Raw genomic sequence first — 18,466 nt, forward strand, 5'->3', positions numbered from 1 at the left:
AGGCTTTTTGTAAATGGAAATTATATTGAGGGCCATGCCCTTAATTCAGCCAAAACTGAATTTTAATTTAGAACCCTGGGGCTTGTTGGATAGAACGTTCATTAACTGCTATCTGCTGCAGTAGTTTAGTCTGAGCTCTCCAAAGAAATCAAGTAACACCTTTTCTCATTAAGTTTCATTTTTACACAAGGTGAATTTGTAAAATAAGACAAAGACCAAAATACAGTGGTATTTATTGTTAATGGCAGAGACCAAGTTAGGCTGTGGGTACAACTCTCAGAATACCCACCTAATCACCATTTTCACCTTTTAAAATATTATTTTTCCTATAAAAAAAGTTTAACACAAGATTATTTGTTTTCTTCTTTACTAGTGTGATTTTCATTTCTTTTTAAAATGGAACCATCTGAACTGCTGTCACCTGTCAGCATTTTTCTAAGTATTTCTATTCCCAGGGTTAACCCGAAACTGAAATGATAGTAAGAGAGTAAAATCAATTGTCCTGATGCTCCTATCTTGGAAATGGGCAAAGTCTACATGTGTGACTAAAACTCAATGTACTAGAAAGCTCTAATGTACAACGACTTAGTTTTAATCCTGATTCCCATCATAGCACTGCCTGTTCAGCCAAGCAGGGCCTGCAGAGAGGGAGGGTCACTGTGCTCCAGGTCAGGAGCTATCACTAAACACATCTCTCTCAGCTACAGGAAAACCTCAGACAGGGCACTGCAGGAGATTTGCTGCTGGTGTTGTTATTACTCACCATGAAATAGCTGCCAGTTTCCAATAATGGACAAATAAAAACAAAACAGGGACTTCATTGCCTCAGGAGGTAGCACCACAGGCAAAGGGATCAAAAAAAGCCTGGACTCCTGTGGTTTTTTCAACAAGATAAAGCATCTCCACCATTTATCTGCTGTCTAATTTAACCTCTGTTAAGATGTGTTTGATAATATACCTCAAAACTACCTCTTTTCAGAACATTTTATTTGAACAACACTGACACTTTAATGCCTGTGTAAATTCAGCTGAAACCAGACAAAAAAGACAGACTGAAAGACAAGTCAGCAGGTAGGGGAAAACATGCTGTGATTGCAGAAATCTTGATACAAATCTCTCACTAAGGAGGAAGAAAAATTCATTTTAGAGACAAAATCGGGTGTAATAGCCTGCCATTCCATCAGCCAAGAACAAGAAAGAGGATCAAGAAAGACCTGAAAAGCCCAATTATGCCCATTCTTTCTTTCAATACAGGACCAATTACATGGTCTTAGCCCTCAAAAGCACAGTTACCTACCTGCAGGCAGATGCACAACTCCAGCTGCTACAGCACAGGGACACTGCCTCTGCCCTGGGGCACAGGAAAGCTGGTAGGGGACAAAATAATGGGCATTGTGCCACACATACAGTTTTTAGCAGCAGAAAATAGTAATGAAGTGCAACTACAGGAGTGCAGCTGTCACACAGTTTGTCACCAGGTAAAGATGCAATCCATGTAGCACTTAATCAGTTTCACTGGGCTGGGAGGATGGAGGCTACAAGGTGGGTTTTAAATCACTGTCATCTGCAAGTGCTACAAATTCTGATCTGATTGCCATAAAAAACCCAACACTGTTTAATAACCTTTCTGCATATCATTACTGACACATGGGCAATAACTACTCTAGAAGCCCAGAGAGCTTCTCCAGGGAAGGGGCCCTGAATCTCATCTCACTGACCACTCAGGTGGCAACATTTCATGAAATTTTTCCTTCCTTATTTCTAGGTCATGTAGTTTACAAGGAGGTTTACTGTGTTGGTGTAGAGTGACAAAAGTAAAATTTAAAACAGTTATAAACAGGCAGCAGTGTTACAAAAAATGAGACACACTTCATGGTCCTCTGTAATCAGGCATTAAAGGTGGCAGGAAACCCTTGCATATGATTTGTCCATGGCATGTGCTCAGTGCAGTTCCCAGCACATCTGCACAACACAGAAAACACATTTGTGCTACACCTTCAGCTCCTCCTCAGCAGCCTACAAAACACATTTAGAATTGTCCTGATCTTTGTCTGACACCTGTGCTTATCAGCACTCTGGATAATCGTCCAATGGTGACATTTTTGAAGGCAAAACACATTTCCTTCAAAGTCAGGTTACTGCAGAACTGTTACAAACTGGTACCATGCAGTATAAAAAGTAATACAGAACGTGACATAAAGTAGTGAGAGCTAAAAAAGACATTGCCCAACTACATTAAAAGCACTTTAAGAGGCAGCTGAGGGGTGCCATGGTACAGGAGGATGGGAACTCACACTGAGCCAGCTGCTTTGCAGTGAGGTGCCAACACACCCAACCTCACCTTCCCCCTCCACCTGCCCCTCTTGCACAGCAGGGGCAGAACACCCTAGTTAGGACATTCCACAAAGATCAGTTTAGCTTCTGTTCCCACAAGCTCACACACAATGATGGAGCTGCAAAGGAACCGTGGCACTGCAGAGTGAAGTTACTCCTTTGTTACTACACCAAAAGTGTTCTGTGCCCTTGTGCATCATCCTTCAGTAAACTGGTCAGCAACTACAAAGTGCAACTGCAGGGAAAATTAAGGTAAAAAAGTAGATCTGAGAGTTATAAAAAAGCAAGCCTTCAGTTCAAATAACTGATTTTATTGTTTTTAAACAGTGAGTTTATTTACTGCCTAATAATGAAATCCCTGACAAATAAGCAGTTCTACTAATTTAAAGGTTTGCATAAATAGGGATAGCTTGTCATTTAGTATAGTCAAGACTGAGTGAAGTACTACCTGCACAGAAAAATCATCAGTGCAACATTGTAACACAGACATGTTTTAAGCATGAAAAAACCTCTCAAAAATATCAATACACTTCTTTTCCTCTGAGAAACTGAGGTGGTGCTTCTTTCAAATGAAGCTCCTCTTCTGTTACCAATATAGACCTGATTTTTAAAGCATGAATACTTTTTAATAGCAAATGATTGTACTTCTACATTCATGATACAGCACACTTTTTTTTTCAGTGAATCTCAGTTTAAGATAGTCTATATTTAAATAATCTGTATATTACATATAAAAATACACATCTCTACCATAAATGAGGTCTTGTCTTCTTAATGCCCAAGCCTTTTGGCCACCTGCCCTCACCACAAGTCTTATTCATCTTAAGATCTGACACATTCATCAAGCAAATTCTGCCACTATCTACTCAGAGAAGTACTTCCTCAACATACAGTCCTGGAACACAACTAAAATGCAACTCAGAACACATACATATATAACTTTTCAAATGAGTGTTCAAAAGGTGTAGCTTAGAATTTATTTCAACTTGCTGATTGATAAATTCTTGACATTCAAGCCAGCAGCACAAGTTTAACTTCCCCACTAAGTCTCAGAGTTCTATGCATCTCCAAGTAAGCTCACTTTAATTCCCAGTCCTTACATTAACAAATGACTAGGGAACAGCTTACACTGATCAATTTATATTTCCAGTACAAACACACCTGTTGATTTCCTTGTGCAGTCACAGCATAGGGATCTACTGAAGGCTGAATGTTCTCGAGATATCAACAGGTAAATTTCCATTGCACTGCATTCTGATGCCCATTTCACAAAAGAAGTGCTAAATTTGTTTCCTCAAAAGTGAGCCTATCAATAACACTTAAGAGCACACTAAATGACATAATTAAAAATATTAATCAAAGTGGAGTTGTAAAACATTGCTCAAACTTTAGCATTGTTCAATTTATTTTAAATTTCCTTAGCCATAAGGAAACCCATTACCTCATTAGGCTGGCAAATGAGTAATGCCTGAAAGCATGGCCTCAAGATGAACACACACCTACATTTCTTCCAACTGTTGGTCCAACCTGGGCAGAAGTTTATTAGCTCTGTTAGCAAGACAGTGTCCTCTTACTGTTAAATTCTTAAATTATTAAATTAAGGCTATTAATATGCATAGACTAAGGGCTACCATGGTGATAGAAGTCCTGGAAGGAGACCTCACCAGCTTCCACAATGGTTAGAGTACCTGGGTTTCTTGTACCAAGCCAGGCAGATATGCCTGTATTTTAAATGTTAAGCCTTTCTGTTCCAAAGCTTCCATCTATATTATTTTTAAAAAGTAAATATATAAGTTACCTCACAGTCATGCAAAGCATAAAGTCATCAATTACCTCATTAAAAGAAGGCAAAAATGCTCTCTTAGCTACTGGAATAAGAAGAACCTGAATATAGTCTTAGTGAAACCAACCAAGGTGAACCTCAGAGTAATACTGTGGAGGGGAAAAAAATAGCAGCTACCTAATCAACTGTGCATACAACTAATAAACTAGTATTGCTGTTTCCAAGATCTATGACACCTGAAGTCAGCTATCTAGAAGCTCTCAGAAGAATAGGGAGGAAATTCCCTCACAGGAATAGTGGAAATTTAGAAATTCAGAATTTCCAGAAGTAACTTTTCTCTGGAGAGGCAAGCAGCAGGACCCAGCACACAGCACTTGGGCTGTTTTACAGTCTCTCTGTCCAACACCTATCCATTGTGGTGAAGAGATGCACAGATCTAGGCAGCGAGACCAAATACTGAATCTATGGATAATTTTTCTTTTATGCTGAAAGACATTCGTTTTAATGATAAAAATAGGCATCATAAAGAAATACTTGCCACTGTCTCAGAATCTAAATCTTAAGGAGATATTTCAGCATAAATGAAAGGAAAAAAGATTTCTCTAAGCATTTAAACATGTTCAGGTGAAAAAAAGACTGTGTCTGAATTTCACAAGCTTCACAAATATCTGTTGCTAAAATTGAACTATTTCAGAATTTGCATTGGCACAGTTTAAAACTGAAGATATGAAAGAACTCATTCTCTAGGAAGAACAATAATTTAAATTTAAAGCTTTGGGAGACCAGGTGTATGAAATTTAAAACAACTAGAAGTAATACCATGAACAGAAAGGGATGCTCAGAATATAAGTAAAAAGAAAGAAATGCTAGAGAAACAGAATAAAATTGTGTCTGTGCTGAGGTACAAATAGAAGGTTCTATAATACAGGATTAACTCTTTCAATGGCAAATACTTCACATACAAAAATCTAACCGAGATTCACTTATCACATAATTCAAACTTTACATGTAATAAAGGCAAGGCAATGCTCAGTTATGGCCTGTCAAATGTTTACCCCACTAACATTATCTACAAAAGCACTTTACCATTTTGTACACAGTGATTCCTTATGCACATTGAAAGGCTTTCTTTTAAAAAAGACATTATATACATATCTGTACACAATTCCAACAACCATGCTCCATCTCTCAGTGGAATTCTTAAAGCAAGATACCTGAGGTTTCTCAATATCTTCAATTTCTCTATCACAAACCTAAATATACATTTCAGATTTTACAAAAGGACACCTCCCTGGAATATGTGAATTATCATTTTAAAAAATTATAGCTTTAAGGAGCTGAAAAAGATTGCCTCCATCCAAGAGACTTCATTTTCACTCTTAGAATGTCCTTCCTCCCAAGGACTTTCCAGAGACAGAGAGGCAGAACAGCATCAGGGTGCACGCCTTCAATGCAGACACCATGGGATCTCTGCTGCCTTGGGAAAGCCAGGAAGGAAGAGTATGTCAGTAGGATGAAGAACTTCCTCCAGCTAGGGAATATCTGAGGAGAAAAAGAAATAGTTACTGTTGCAACTTTTAGAAAGGCATTCTATAAGAAGCAGCAATGAAGTGATTCCATTTTATGCTGTTGAAGTTCCGGCCTTTTTCCTTGCACAATGGAACTCACCACTGCCACCACACCTTAAAGGAAGAGCCGTGGAACTGAACAACCCTGATAGAGTATCACTGCTCCCTAACAAACAGCAGCAACCTGTGCTCAAATGTGTTACTGAGCAGCTCTTAATGATAGAAGAACCTTTAGTGACTCAAACTTCCCTACTCTGCAAGCTTACATTAAATCTTTTCAAACTATTACTGGACCAGGACAACTCTATCTCTTGATCTAAGCAGATTTCTTAAATCATCCAAAGAAGTAAGCACACCTTTTAATCACAGTAAGTTTCCAGTAGACTTCACCAAACATCCAAGATCAAAACTGGAGGGGGAAGGTAACTGGATTCATGCACATTACTGGGCAGCTATTCTGAGGGTCCTGGTTAATTCACTCCAGTTCTTACCAATCATAAGGGGGAGTAAAAATGTAATCAAAAACTTGGTGTTTAAAACCTATCTTCAGTAATTAGCTATCGAATTCTGTGGGTATTATACTGAATGACCTAGTGATGTAACAGAGCATGCTTCTTGTAGCACTCGAACAAGAAGGAATTATTTTTTTCAGAATTTGACTAGCTCCAAAAAAACAGCTTTATCCCCAAGGGAAACCTACTAAGCTGTGGAATGATTCAAGCTCATTTTTAGTGGGAGTTCTTGCTATTCATTCTTTCACTCCCTTTCTGGAGTCATTATCCTATACTAGCTGGAATACAATCCCTGAAAAATAGACTAAGTTCACCCAGATGTGATCCACAGACAAACATTCTCTATGAATAATTCTTTCTCTCCTACAAAGAGAATGGAGTGCTTGCCTTCACTGATCTAAGACATTATGACCAAGAAAAACAGTAACAGTCCAAGGAAGCAGAACTGAAGGAAAGCAATGCTAAATAGGTATATAAAGAGTCCTGAAATCTTTCTTGCAGGACAAAAATTAGGAATGTTGTTGTTGTGACAGAACAAGTAAGATCACTTCCAGCATCCCCCAAAACGCCCATGTCTTGGCACTGTCTCCACATGGCCATTTTCGGCCTCAACTGCAGCATCAAGTCTTTGAGGTTTCCGGTTCCAGGAAGATCCTTTACCAGACTGATAAAAATACGACACTGAAATATTAGCTGATGAAAGACTGGATTCAATTTTGGAACCCCTAATGGAAACAACTGAGATGGAAGCTCCAGCAGCTCTTTCAAGTCTGCCAGGACCAAATGAGACAGGACAGGACATCTGGCATTAGAAGTAACCTTCCAGCACTAGAGATGCTGACTGGGCTTCATTCTTAACAGCCCATAAAGCAACAAACATGATTGCCTGCAAGTTTCTTGGCATTGGTTTTTACTGAAGGAGAAAGTGTCAGCCTGGAAATCCTGTACTTCAACCTCAAAACAGTGAATTCTTAAACTTTACCAAGTTGTGGTTAGAGACAGTGTAAGGGAGACACCTGCTTAGGGTGATCTTTTTCCATGCAGTGGTCCATGATAAATCAGTGACATGACTTTTTCTAGTACCAAGCAATCCAATCTGGTTGCTGTGAGTTTTACAACAGCTGTGGGCTCCTAGATTCAGTGTTACATTTATAACCTCTTCCAGCAGCAATTCTGAAATTTATACCTCTTATCTTTTCTTGTGCAGCATTTAAAGGAACAGAAAATTGATTATTTCTTCCTAAGAAAGAAATTCATCTTAATTTCTTCATCTTAGAAATTTCTTCTAACTGCCTAAGGAAGGCAGTTAGAAAATCTCATAAAATTTGGCCTTTAGAAGTAAGACCAAATATTGGTTTTGGAGATGTCACCCAAAGGCCATACAGACTGTCTTTAATGAATGAACAAAGAACCACTGACCACGTGAGTGAGGGAAACACAGACCAACTGAACAGTCAATTTATCCCCGTGGATGTGACACTCTGTGTCACACCTAAGAGTAACACAGAGTGTTCTCTGCAACACACACCCAGACACCAAGGAAGTGTGTGTCCCTTACATGAACTGCAAAGGGAAAAGTCTGTCCAGTGTCATTTGACACACAATATGCACACTGACAGGATGAACATGTATATGTGCTATCACCTGAAGCAAAAAATTAGAACTGCTGATACAATTAGGTGTTTTTTCCAGCAAGCAAACACAACTGCACAAACTGCAGGCACAAGTGGTTTTCTTCTCCATTAGTAACAAAAATTAATTATTTCAATTCAACATAAGCCAAATATTTATAGAATCAGATTTGCAGTTTTCTGTAAGCCATACTGGGATAGTTTCATTACCTCTGAAGCCTCTGCACAAGGTGTGACACCATGGTATCTGCAATGCCTGGACAAGCCTCTTCAGCTAAATAAACTGCCTTTCTCAGTTCTTCTATGGAATCTGTGTTACCACCACACACCTCACTCTTCTCTTTCAACTGAAAGGAAACCAGGAAGAAATATACTAATGAGATGTTAATAAATATTTCTATAGACAATATAATGCAGAAGCTTGTTAGGAAGTTCATCGGTGTTCTCAATGTCATCATTTGACTTTCATCATACACCCTCACATACTGAAGACTTTTTTCAAGCAGAAGTTTGTCTTTACAGTACTCATCAGGGTGTCATTCATCTTCACACATCTTCAATCTTCACACATCCTTTTCAGCATGCTCACAGTCAAAACTGACAACGAAGTATCCCAAGGAAAAAAAGCAGTGTTTACCCATAGCTGTTTGGTTTCAAGATGTGCTCCCTATACTTTAGTATCCATACTTGCACACCTATAGTTTATACATATACACTGCAGTAACTTTATCAACTTTTAAAAATAATCATATCTTCATAAATTCTTCTATTATCCTTCTTATATTCTTTTTCAAAGTTGTTTTTAAGTATTTGGGGCGAGAGTATAAAAATGCAAAACTCAGAATGGGAACAAAATACAGTTTTCAACACTGAAATTCAAAAGTGAAATTCTTGATGATCTGGTCCACAACTGTATCTTGGAACAGATCTTGAGCTTGAAATTTGTAATAAGATAAACACATAAGGTAGCGTCAAAAATAGAATGCTGCAATCCAAACACTTACACACCTTTATCTTGTCATGTTCATTGCTTTAGGCCATCATGGCTGATGTTACTACCATGCATATCAAGTACTGTTAGGAGCAAAATACACATCTCAGAAGCAGACATACCAAAGGCACAGCTAAAACTTAACATAGCAAGTTCAAAATGGGTAGTAGCAACCTTAGGTGTCATTCATTATATTTTTCAATTTTTTTTTCAGATAAATCTTGGAATTGTTAAGTTTAAAAGCAATAACTTACCTCTGCAAATAAAGGGGATATAATTGTAGACAGGCATTGGGATAGAGGCCTCTTTGGGATATCCTTCTCCTTTAAAGAAAAAAAAAATCTGACCAATTTTATTTTTGAAAAAAAGCATTCTCATTGTCTGCTAATTAAAGACAAAATGTAGTTCCAACATGCTACACTTTATGAAAGCTCTGTTTCCATATATGGAAAATGTTCTACAACATACTATTCCAAAGCACTGTGGAAAAATAGAGGCTCAATTAAAATTTGAGACTGTAGCACCTCAAATACATGCAAGCTCAAAATTAGGAGGAGGAAAAAAAAAAACCAAACCACAAACCAAAACTACCAAACTCTCACAATCCTACTGAGCATTAACTAAGTCATAAATATGCTGATATTTACTAGGTTCATCCTGGATGATGCAATATTTTTCTTATATTTATCCAGAATTTTCCGAGCCAGCACAGCAACAACCTGCTCTGGCCACATGGCTTGCAGGAAATACAATGGAGTAGTTCCTAAACATCCCTTATTCTGGGTTGGTTTTTTTTCTTGTTTGTTTTTTTTTTTTTTGGACACAATCACATTCTGTTCATTACATTGTACTCTTTTTTTCCTTAAAAGACCAAAATGCCTTCTCCAAAACTCCAGCCTAGATTTGCAATGTACTGGTTTTAGTTTACTATACAGAATAAGATTTTAAAAATACAATACTGCCTCGTCTTCCTCCAGTGGTTGTATTTCAAACCAGAGAAAAATTCTGGTATGTATTTTGTCAACTACAAAAAAGGACACATTGACAGAATGCCCAAAATTCAAGACTTAGAAAGTTTTGTGAAAGGCAACAGTAGAAAATACATTTTTAGCAAAAGTTCTGGAAGTTTAACAATATAAATGCTTTTAAAGGCATAAATTATTACTATAAATTATTACTAAATTATTAAAGCAGAATTATCTCCTTGCATTATGAAGTCAATATTTTGAGTACCTTATTTCTTTGCAACTCCAAAGGCTGGGCTGCTCCATTCTCTAGATTCTTGGGGTCTTTTTCTCTTATTGTAAAGATCCACTCTTCTGAGTCACTCCCACCTGAAGCCTGACCATCTGCTTCACTTCAAAGGAAAGGAAAAAAAAAATCAATTTTTAATACCTACACCTTACTGCTGATATTCATTAAATATACACACTAAACATAAAAACTCAGTGAAGACCAAGATCAGGATTCTATTGTGCAGGCCACTACATATAAAGACAAGTATGAAAATTAAGGTAACTTATTTTTTTGGACAAATTAAAAATTTAAACCAAGATACTTCACCAGATGTAAGCAAGTGAGGCATTACAGATTGAAAATATTTTCCCAAGTCATATTAACAAGTTACATGATGTGTTTTATTGCTATCTGAAAACTGGCTTTAGCAGAGTACCTCAACTCATTAGGGAAAGGGGATGAAATTAGAAAACTAAATTCACTTTTCTTGCCTAGAAAAATATCTAAGACATTGGAACTGTGATCACTGGAAAGCATGAAGCCATTTATACTGTAAAGAAATAGACAGCTCTAATGTCACCCAAGAAATAACCTGATGCTTGCCATTAGCATGCAGCCTGGAATTGCAGAGAATAGTTGTGTTTTCTTTACTATGAGGTATTTAAACCATTTGTGAATAAGTTGTGGCAATCTCTTCACTTGAATCTCATTTGCACATTGTTACTTGGCTATGCAGCTTGAGACCTTGTGCCTGCAGAACAGCTGGCCTCATGTCTAGGAAGAACCCTGGACCCTACAAAAAAGAGAAGGTAGCACAGAATATGGGCCAGGAGTATTTTTTTCAGTGATTGTTACTTGCATGAAATCCCTGCCAATACTAAAATTGAGACTGCATTCATTTAGTAAGGCCACTAAGCTGAAAGGCTGCAAATAACTGAATACAGCAATACATGTGCTAAAAATAACTCCTTGGCTCCTAAAGGAGGATATTTTATAGACTCCTCAAACTTACGTATCTGAGTCATCAGAACTGGAGTCATCATGACTTTGCTCAGACTTCCATCTCTTATGCCTGTCAATGAGGTCAGCCAAGTAAGATGTTTTCTTGGAGTTTCGTAAAATGAACTTGTGTTTTAAAAGCTCTTTTGCAGTAGGTCTCTTAAAAGAAAAAAAGAGAGAGAGATGGCTTTTTTTTACCATGTTTAAGTGTTAAATGACTCACTAGAAAAACAAAGACACCCAGAGTTTAGTCTTGATACCAATGAGATTTTAAATATATACAGTATCTAAAAATATACTCATCACTTACGTCACACCATATTAGAGAAGCTGAATGACACTTACTCATGCAATCCATGTAAAGCAGTCAAGCTCTCTACTACACACTGACAAACATGAAACTTACAAAGCTTGGGTCCTTGTTTAAGCAGGCCTCAACAAATTCCTTGAGAGATTTACTGAAGTTTCCTTCCAGCGTTGGTGGATTGTTCTTAGGAATGAGGAACAAAACTTTCATTGGATGCAATTCTGAATGAGGTGGCTCTCCTTTTGCAAGTTCTATGGCTGTTATGCCTAACGACCAGATATCTGCCTGTAAGAAAGAATGCTTTTAAGATTAGGTCGAGAAAGAAAAGAAAAGAAAAGAAAGCGTTGGCTTGCTGCTCTAGTTTAACCAGCAACACACATCTGCTTGCTCACACCGTCCCCTGGTGGAATGGGGGAGGAAGAGAATTTGAAGGGTAACAGGAGAAAACTTATGGGTTATGAACAGTTTGATAACTGAAATAAAATAACAATAATAATAAGTTATAATAGAAAAGAAAATAAAGAGAGAAAATTAACACCCAAGAAAGGCAAGTGATATAAGTGGAAACAGCTGTTCTCCACCAACAGAAAGATGCTCAGCCAGACTTCCCCCTGGTTTTATTGCTGATCATGAGGCCATATGGTGTGGAATATCCCTCTGCTCACTGGTGGGTGAAAAGCAGGAGAGGCCTTGACTCTGTACAAAGGCTGCTCAGCAATCAGGAAAACATCCCTGAGTTTTCAACACTTGCAGCACACACCCAAAACACAGCCACATACCAGATTCTGTGAAGAAAATTAATTTTACCCCAGTCACAACCATCACACTTTTAAAGGTAGATTTTTAAGCTTTACTGTAAATAACTTCATGTGTAAATTGGTTTTGTTACCATTGTTTCATGTGATTAGCCCCACAGCCCAAGTAAACAGAGTTTCTTGGTTGTCTCTACTCTTCAGTACAAAACAGTGATACTAAGTAGAGTTTCAATTTTTTTGAAATCAATATTACTATACCAAAAAGCAATGGCTTTTAAACTAGCATTTTATCTACCATATTCAAGTACACTGTGTAACTATGGGATAAGTCTGAAATATTTACATAAAGTAAAATGTTTTAACTTGCACAAGATTTTTTCTCAACACAAATTAGCTAGTACAACCATCAGAAATTTAATACACTAGAATATAACTTCCCTGGAGTTTAACACTGGTTTTATTTATCACTCTTATTCACAGACTAGAGAAATGAATTCTTGAACAGTAATATTCAGCTTTTTGGTCCAAGTAGCCTCTAAAAGTTTCAACCATCAAATCGTGCTACTCTTTCTAGGGAATGCTGTCTCCCTTGATACAAATCTTATTGCAAATCTGCCTGAATTAATGTGAAGCAATGCATTAGAATTCTCTTATGTTTTGCTGAAATCAGACCCAAAAGTCAAGAGAATGAATAACAAACCTGTCAGAAAGGTAAAAAAAAAAAATTTTCACAGGAGTGTCTGTTCCAAGGACAAGATATCAATTAAAATATTTATGTTTGGTTTTTTTCCTGTTTCTTTTTAAGTGAAAGCAGAACAAAGAGTTATTCTCAGGAAAACAGGAATGATCCAACATGAGCTGTCTGGTTTTACTCCCCAACAGAGCAGCTGGAATTTTGCTATGCTGCAAACAGATCTATTTCCAGGTACTGGACAGAGCAGAGATTTCATTCATCACTGCTGTCTTTACAAAGTACCCTTGAACCCCACCCGTGTCTTCTCATGGTTATCTTTGACAGACTTGTACACTTCCATTCCACTATCACAGCCACAGTGCCTGGCCCAAAACAAGCTCCTCCTTCGTTGTTCAGACAGTATCCTACTGTTAAGAGCTTAGTTACTTAATTTTGCAAGTAAGAATGAAAAAAAAAAAAAAATCAAAGTCAATTAGCATACCATTGAATTTATGAAATGCCATTTTGTTAGCCCATGTTACAGAACAGTTCCTGAGCACAAAGAATTACATAAGCACAAGAGCCCCAAGTTTCATTTCTCTTAATAAGAGCATTATCAGCTAAGCTCTCCTCAAGGCTAATTATGAGTAACTTCCCTCTAGCAGAAAAGCTTTTCTTGGTTACAAAAGAAAAATGTCACCTGTAAAGATGAGTCTTCATGTTAACAACTGAGTATTACTATTTCCAATTTATTCAGAATTTCAGTTTCTCAAGAGTCAAGTGTTAAAGCCACACAAATGGATAGTTTTCCTTTGCCAGGCTTTCAGTCACAGGTGAAGGATGTGTATATAAGGTATAAACATCAAATTTACATGTGTATGAGAGCACAGATATCCACCTGCACATACACATATGTATATAAATACTTTCTTTTTCCCTCATGTATTTATAACTCTACTGCTAGTGACATTCCTCTACAAAAATGAACAAAAAAGTACAACAAACCATAGCAGCACACTGCACTCTTTGAAGTCCAAGATGGGTTTTGGAAGCCCATTCCTGTTGAAAACATCAAAAATAACTCACTCCATAATCCTCTGGAACCATTATCCTCCCCTTTCACAGACAAGAAAGGAAGTACCAATTGCACATGTACCCAATTAGGCATTTCTATGAATGGACATGACTGTAACAGGGAAACCCCAGAACAAGCACAAATAGTTCTCCAAATGGAGAGGGATAAGCATGACCTCATGACGTGGTGACACTCCATTCACATGTAGTCATTTTTAAAGTTCCAAATCTTGAACAAAAATTCTTCTTCCAAGTTCAGATGACGGTCACCAAGTCACTGGTAACTACTGTTTACTGCAATACTGCCATAAGCCTTTCCTCTTCTAATCTAATGAGTAAAATTCAGTCTGACTTTGAAGTTCTTGTAAGTCAAAGAAACAGGCTATGTGCAAGAGAAAGACAATTTCAAATTAAATATCTATTTTTTACAGTACAAGTTTTATAGTAGAAAGAACAGAGAACTACATATACGAAAAATGAAGCATGTTAAGAAAACATGTTTTCAGATAAGACAGGAATCAAAACATGAAGCAGAAGCACTGCCAAAACCTAGAGCCCTTTCAAGCTTTTACTGGGATCCCTCATCAAGTATCCAAGACTCTTATGTCCATGTCACATTGCAGGCTGAAACAGCCAGAATGGAAAACATAAGAGCTGAATCATACTTTGTCCAAGTGATGGTCATTCCCAGGAGCCCAACCTCAAAAAACCCAAAAAAACCCAACCCAAACCAACCAAAACCAAAACAAATAAACTAACTAAAATTCCCCACAAAAACACAAAAAGGGAAAAAGCAACAACTACCATTTAAAAAATGTTTACCCAACTTAAATTGGGATTTTGGGGTTATTTAAGCTTCTACAGGCTCTACAGTGTTTTGCTCGTTATAGCCTCTTTATAGAAAGATATCGAACAGGGAATTAAGCAATAGTACAGCCTAGACCAGAATCAGCCTTGGCAAATGGAAAGAAACATCCCTACCTGTCCCATTGCATGGAGATACAGCCAATCAACAAATACCTACAGGGAAATCAGAGGAAATGGGCATGGAAGATGAGCTCAGGGAAGAACATAAGGAAATACTGGTAATTAAAATAAAGAAAGCGGATCTTAACACAAATTGGGCTTGAGGGTGGCTTGTTTCAGACCTACAGCTGCAGCAGTGGGCTGGGCAAAGAGCCTTTCCTTATAACATGGGTGTCCTGCTGAGGTAGCCAGGCCATGTGGGCAGGGAGAAGGCAGGGGCAGCAAAGAGCTGTATATGCACCTCAAACAAACAGAAGCATAAAAAAACAAGCAACCAACACAAAGAACTTTGAAAAAAAGCAATAGGCTTGAGCTGGCTCTAATGGGCATATTCCTTCCTGGCAAGTAGGGACACCCAGTGCCATACTGGTGAGAATACAGAGAACAGTAATGGAATCACATTTCTGTTGTGACCCAACTATGTATTACAATTGATATATTGTCCTTGTCTTGAGATTTCAGTATGCTGATGTACCACCCAGCTAGATCAACATCCTGTATATAGATAAATTTGGCATTTAATATTAACACCTCCTGAATAGCAAATCTGAAAGAACACGGTCAGAGCAGCACATTCTGACAAAGAGGAGTAACAGCCCTTTCAAACAACACTTTCACATCCACCAAATTCATATTCTTCAACTGCGTTGCTGGTTATTTCCTTCTAAAAACAAGAGGAAGAATTTTAACATTTTGAATGTATTTGCACTCTTCTACTTTTAAACAGCCAAAAATACTCATCAATAGAGTGGGGAAAAAAAGGTGATGGGATGCACTTGTGAATACTGTATCATTTCTTGCCATCTGGATTGTCTTAATAAACTAGAAAACTTAAACTACATACAAATTAGGAAATCTTTCCTCACCAACAGCTTTTAGCTGCTAGATGTTACCTGAACACATCCTCATGCAGACACAGCCAAAGTTATTAGCTGCATTCTGAAGACCAACTTATGCAATTCAATTTAGAAAAAGGAAGGGACTTGAGTAATGTCTTGAAGTACCTCACCTTTGAATCATATGCTGATTGCTTTATTACTTCAGGTGCCATCCAAAATGGTGTTCCCACAAAGGTATTCCTCTTTATCTGTGTATCTGTTAGCTGCCCAGCTACTCCAAAATCTGCCAGTTTTACTTCCCCTTGTTCAGACAGCAATACATTAGCAGCTGGAACAAAGAAGAAGAAATACCAGAAATGAAGATATTTGACACCATTTGACAATGTAAGGGTGCTCACACAGGTTTGCATGAGTCCTTCTGATATTCTTTCATCACAAATAATAAAACAATTTACCTTTAATATCTCTGTGGATTTTCTTTTCCGAATGCAAGTAATCCAGTCCTTTGAGTATCTCCCTCAATATTGTAGCAATTTGAGTTTCATCGAGTGAGCCAGGTTCTAACTAGGAGATGCAAGAAATGTTTAAATATACATAAAAGAAGGACAAGCAGAGAACAGAAATAACAATGTGACTATAAAAAGAAATTACTCCTTCTGTCAGCCCTCAAAACTTCAAATTTTCTAACTTCATAATGTGAGACAAAACAAAATACTCCTTTTTAAAACACATAGTTCTAAACTAAGCCACTTAATGAACAACAGGCAAAGAAATAATTTAGTTTAAATATTATGTAAAATTTGTTAAAGGTGCCATAAAGACAGAGCCTCGAGTTATTGCTTTGTGGTCAGGTCCTAGATTTACTATGCCTTTGAAAAGCATCTGATTGTTAACATTACACAGAACTTAGATGTGCAACTCCACATACTCTATTGTGAACCCAAATCTCAAAGCCTGAGCTAAGACATTCAAGGTACTACATCCATCAGTCTATGACTACATATTGCACTGGACTTTGAGAAACTCTCTGAAACAATTCAAACTGACAGGCTGAGAGAACATTACATATTTTAAAACATTAACTTTTTTCAAGTAATACTGGAAATATAAATCTGCTAATTGTTAAAAGATAACAAATAATTCTTCGTATGAGAAAAATCAGTAATGTTATATGATCCCAAATTTCATTACATGGTATGAATTCTAAAAGTGAGAATAACAGAGAGACAATAAGAGCATCTTTAAACCCTGTCCTTAAACAATAAGGACATCTCCAGAGAGACACTGAAACTTCATGTCCAACAGTTAATATTGGAAATATTCCACTATTCTAGTTTACTCCACAATAGCACCCACTGAATCACAATCAAAAAGTTGTATCTCTAAAGCTTCATTCTGTGAGAAGGAAAGCATTTCAGGTAAGGATTTTCAGATAAAAATTAAAAATAGTACATCCCTCAGAATTCCTCATGCATAGCAACAGAGATAATATTTCATGTAACAATGCATTTGCTTTAGCTTTGCAGCTTCAGCTATAATTTTATTTGCTCTTCCTTAGCTCTGAATATACACACAATATTACCACTACCTGAAACACACTAAGACATTCCCAAAGCTTTGCTCCAGCCAGGCTGTGAGCACCAGTTTGAGACTTGGTAACATGACATAGGACATCTAATGGGGGAAAATCTCTTATGTCAGATGCAGCTCACCTTAGTAAGGCGGAATTACTGAAAACAGAGTAATTCTGAGAAGACTGCCACTTGCACCTCAGTCACTAAGCTGAACTACACTCAAAGTTTGACCAAAAATGTACATGCAGTTGCATTATATGTACTTTTTCTTGTGAGGCAGGATTTTGAAATCATCCAGTGCATATTCAAGTACAGAAAACACCAAGCTACAATGACATGTCATCACTCTGAACATAGAATTCAAGGATTTCGGTAATCCTTGCCTCAAGTATGAAAATGTGGCAAAGCATGCCAGGTTCTAGTTGAGAACCACAATGTACATGTTAGAACTAGGAGAACATACACCAGAACACAAATTGAAAATTAACGAAGCACACAAAAGGTGCTTAATAGACACTTACAGGATGATTCCAGTTCTGGGGTGACATTTCTTAAATAACATTTTAAGATGTGAACAAGTACTTTCTACTATTTCTAGGCAACAAACTTAGAGAATAAACACACAGTCATCACACAAGTGAAATTCGTGAGATTTTAAAAAAAGAAGAAAAAAGGTTAACGTGTTTTCATTCTGCTCTTTTATACCTATACAAAGAAAGTAATAGCTAATTTATAAAAGCAAACCCAATTTCTAGTTGCTCTTCTGTCCAGAAGAAAAAAGTAATCACAACAATAAATACACATTTTTTATCATATCTTTATGGGGAACATCATGAATTTTTACACAAACCACAGAACTCCTAACAGATGTGGAAGCTAAAGGTATAAATGGGCTCAAAAATACACAACTGCAAGAAGCCCACATTTATTACCCACTCCTGCGTTCTGAATGTCACCAGCAGAATCCCTTTACAGTGACCTTGTTCCTTTTGCTCTTTCCTCAAGCGTTTATCAGTTATCTTATTTGACAACTGCAAACTCTGCTACAAAGACATTCTGCCTCAGTCTGGAGAACAATTTTCACATACTTAAAACATGCATTATTTTTTCTCTATTAGTGGTTTTTAAATCCACAGTGAACATAAGGAGGTGTGTCATTTGGGA

The 18,466-nt window shown here is 37.3% G+C and overlaps 1 protein-coding gene across 5 annotated transcripts in view; it reads right to left on the reverse strand.

Moving 5' to 3' along the window:
* Positions 1-2,629: 2,629 nt before the first annotated feature.
* STK24 (serine/threonine kinase 24) overlaps positions 2,630-18,466 on the reverse strand; it is a 52,195-nt gene continuing 36,358 nt past the window's right edge. For all 5 annotated transcript variants that reach the window (XM_050969739.1, XM_009085319.4, XM_050969679.1 and 2 more), the window contains exons 4-11: positions 16,184-16,292; positions 15,899-16,056; positions 11,461-11,646; positions 11,068-11,213; positions 10,053-10,176; positions 9,074-9,142; positions 8,039-8,175; positions 2,630-5,659 (exon numbers count right to left, since the gene is read on the reverse strand). In XM_050969739.1, coding sequence (XP_050825696.1) covers positions 5,623-5,659; positions 8,039-8,175; positions 9,074-9,142; positions 10,053-10,176; positions 11,068-11,213; positions 11,461-11,646; positions 15,899-16,056; positions 16,184-16,292 — 966 coding nt within the window. In that variant the 3' untranslated portion in view covers positions 2,630-5,622. The remainder of the gene's footprint in view (positions 5,660-8,038; positions 8,176-9,073; positions 9,143-10,052; positions 10,177-11,067; positions 11,214-11,460; positions 11,647-15,898; positions 16,057-16,183; positions 16,293-18,466) is intronic.

Source organism: Serinus canaria, chromosome 1, assembly GCF_022539315.1.
Source record: "Serinus canaria isolate serCan28SL12 chromosome 1, serCan2020, whole genome shotgun sequence".
Taxonomy (NCBI): domain Eukaryota; kingdom Metazoa; phylum Chordata; class Aves; order Passeriformes; family Fringillidae; genus Serinus; species Serinus canaria.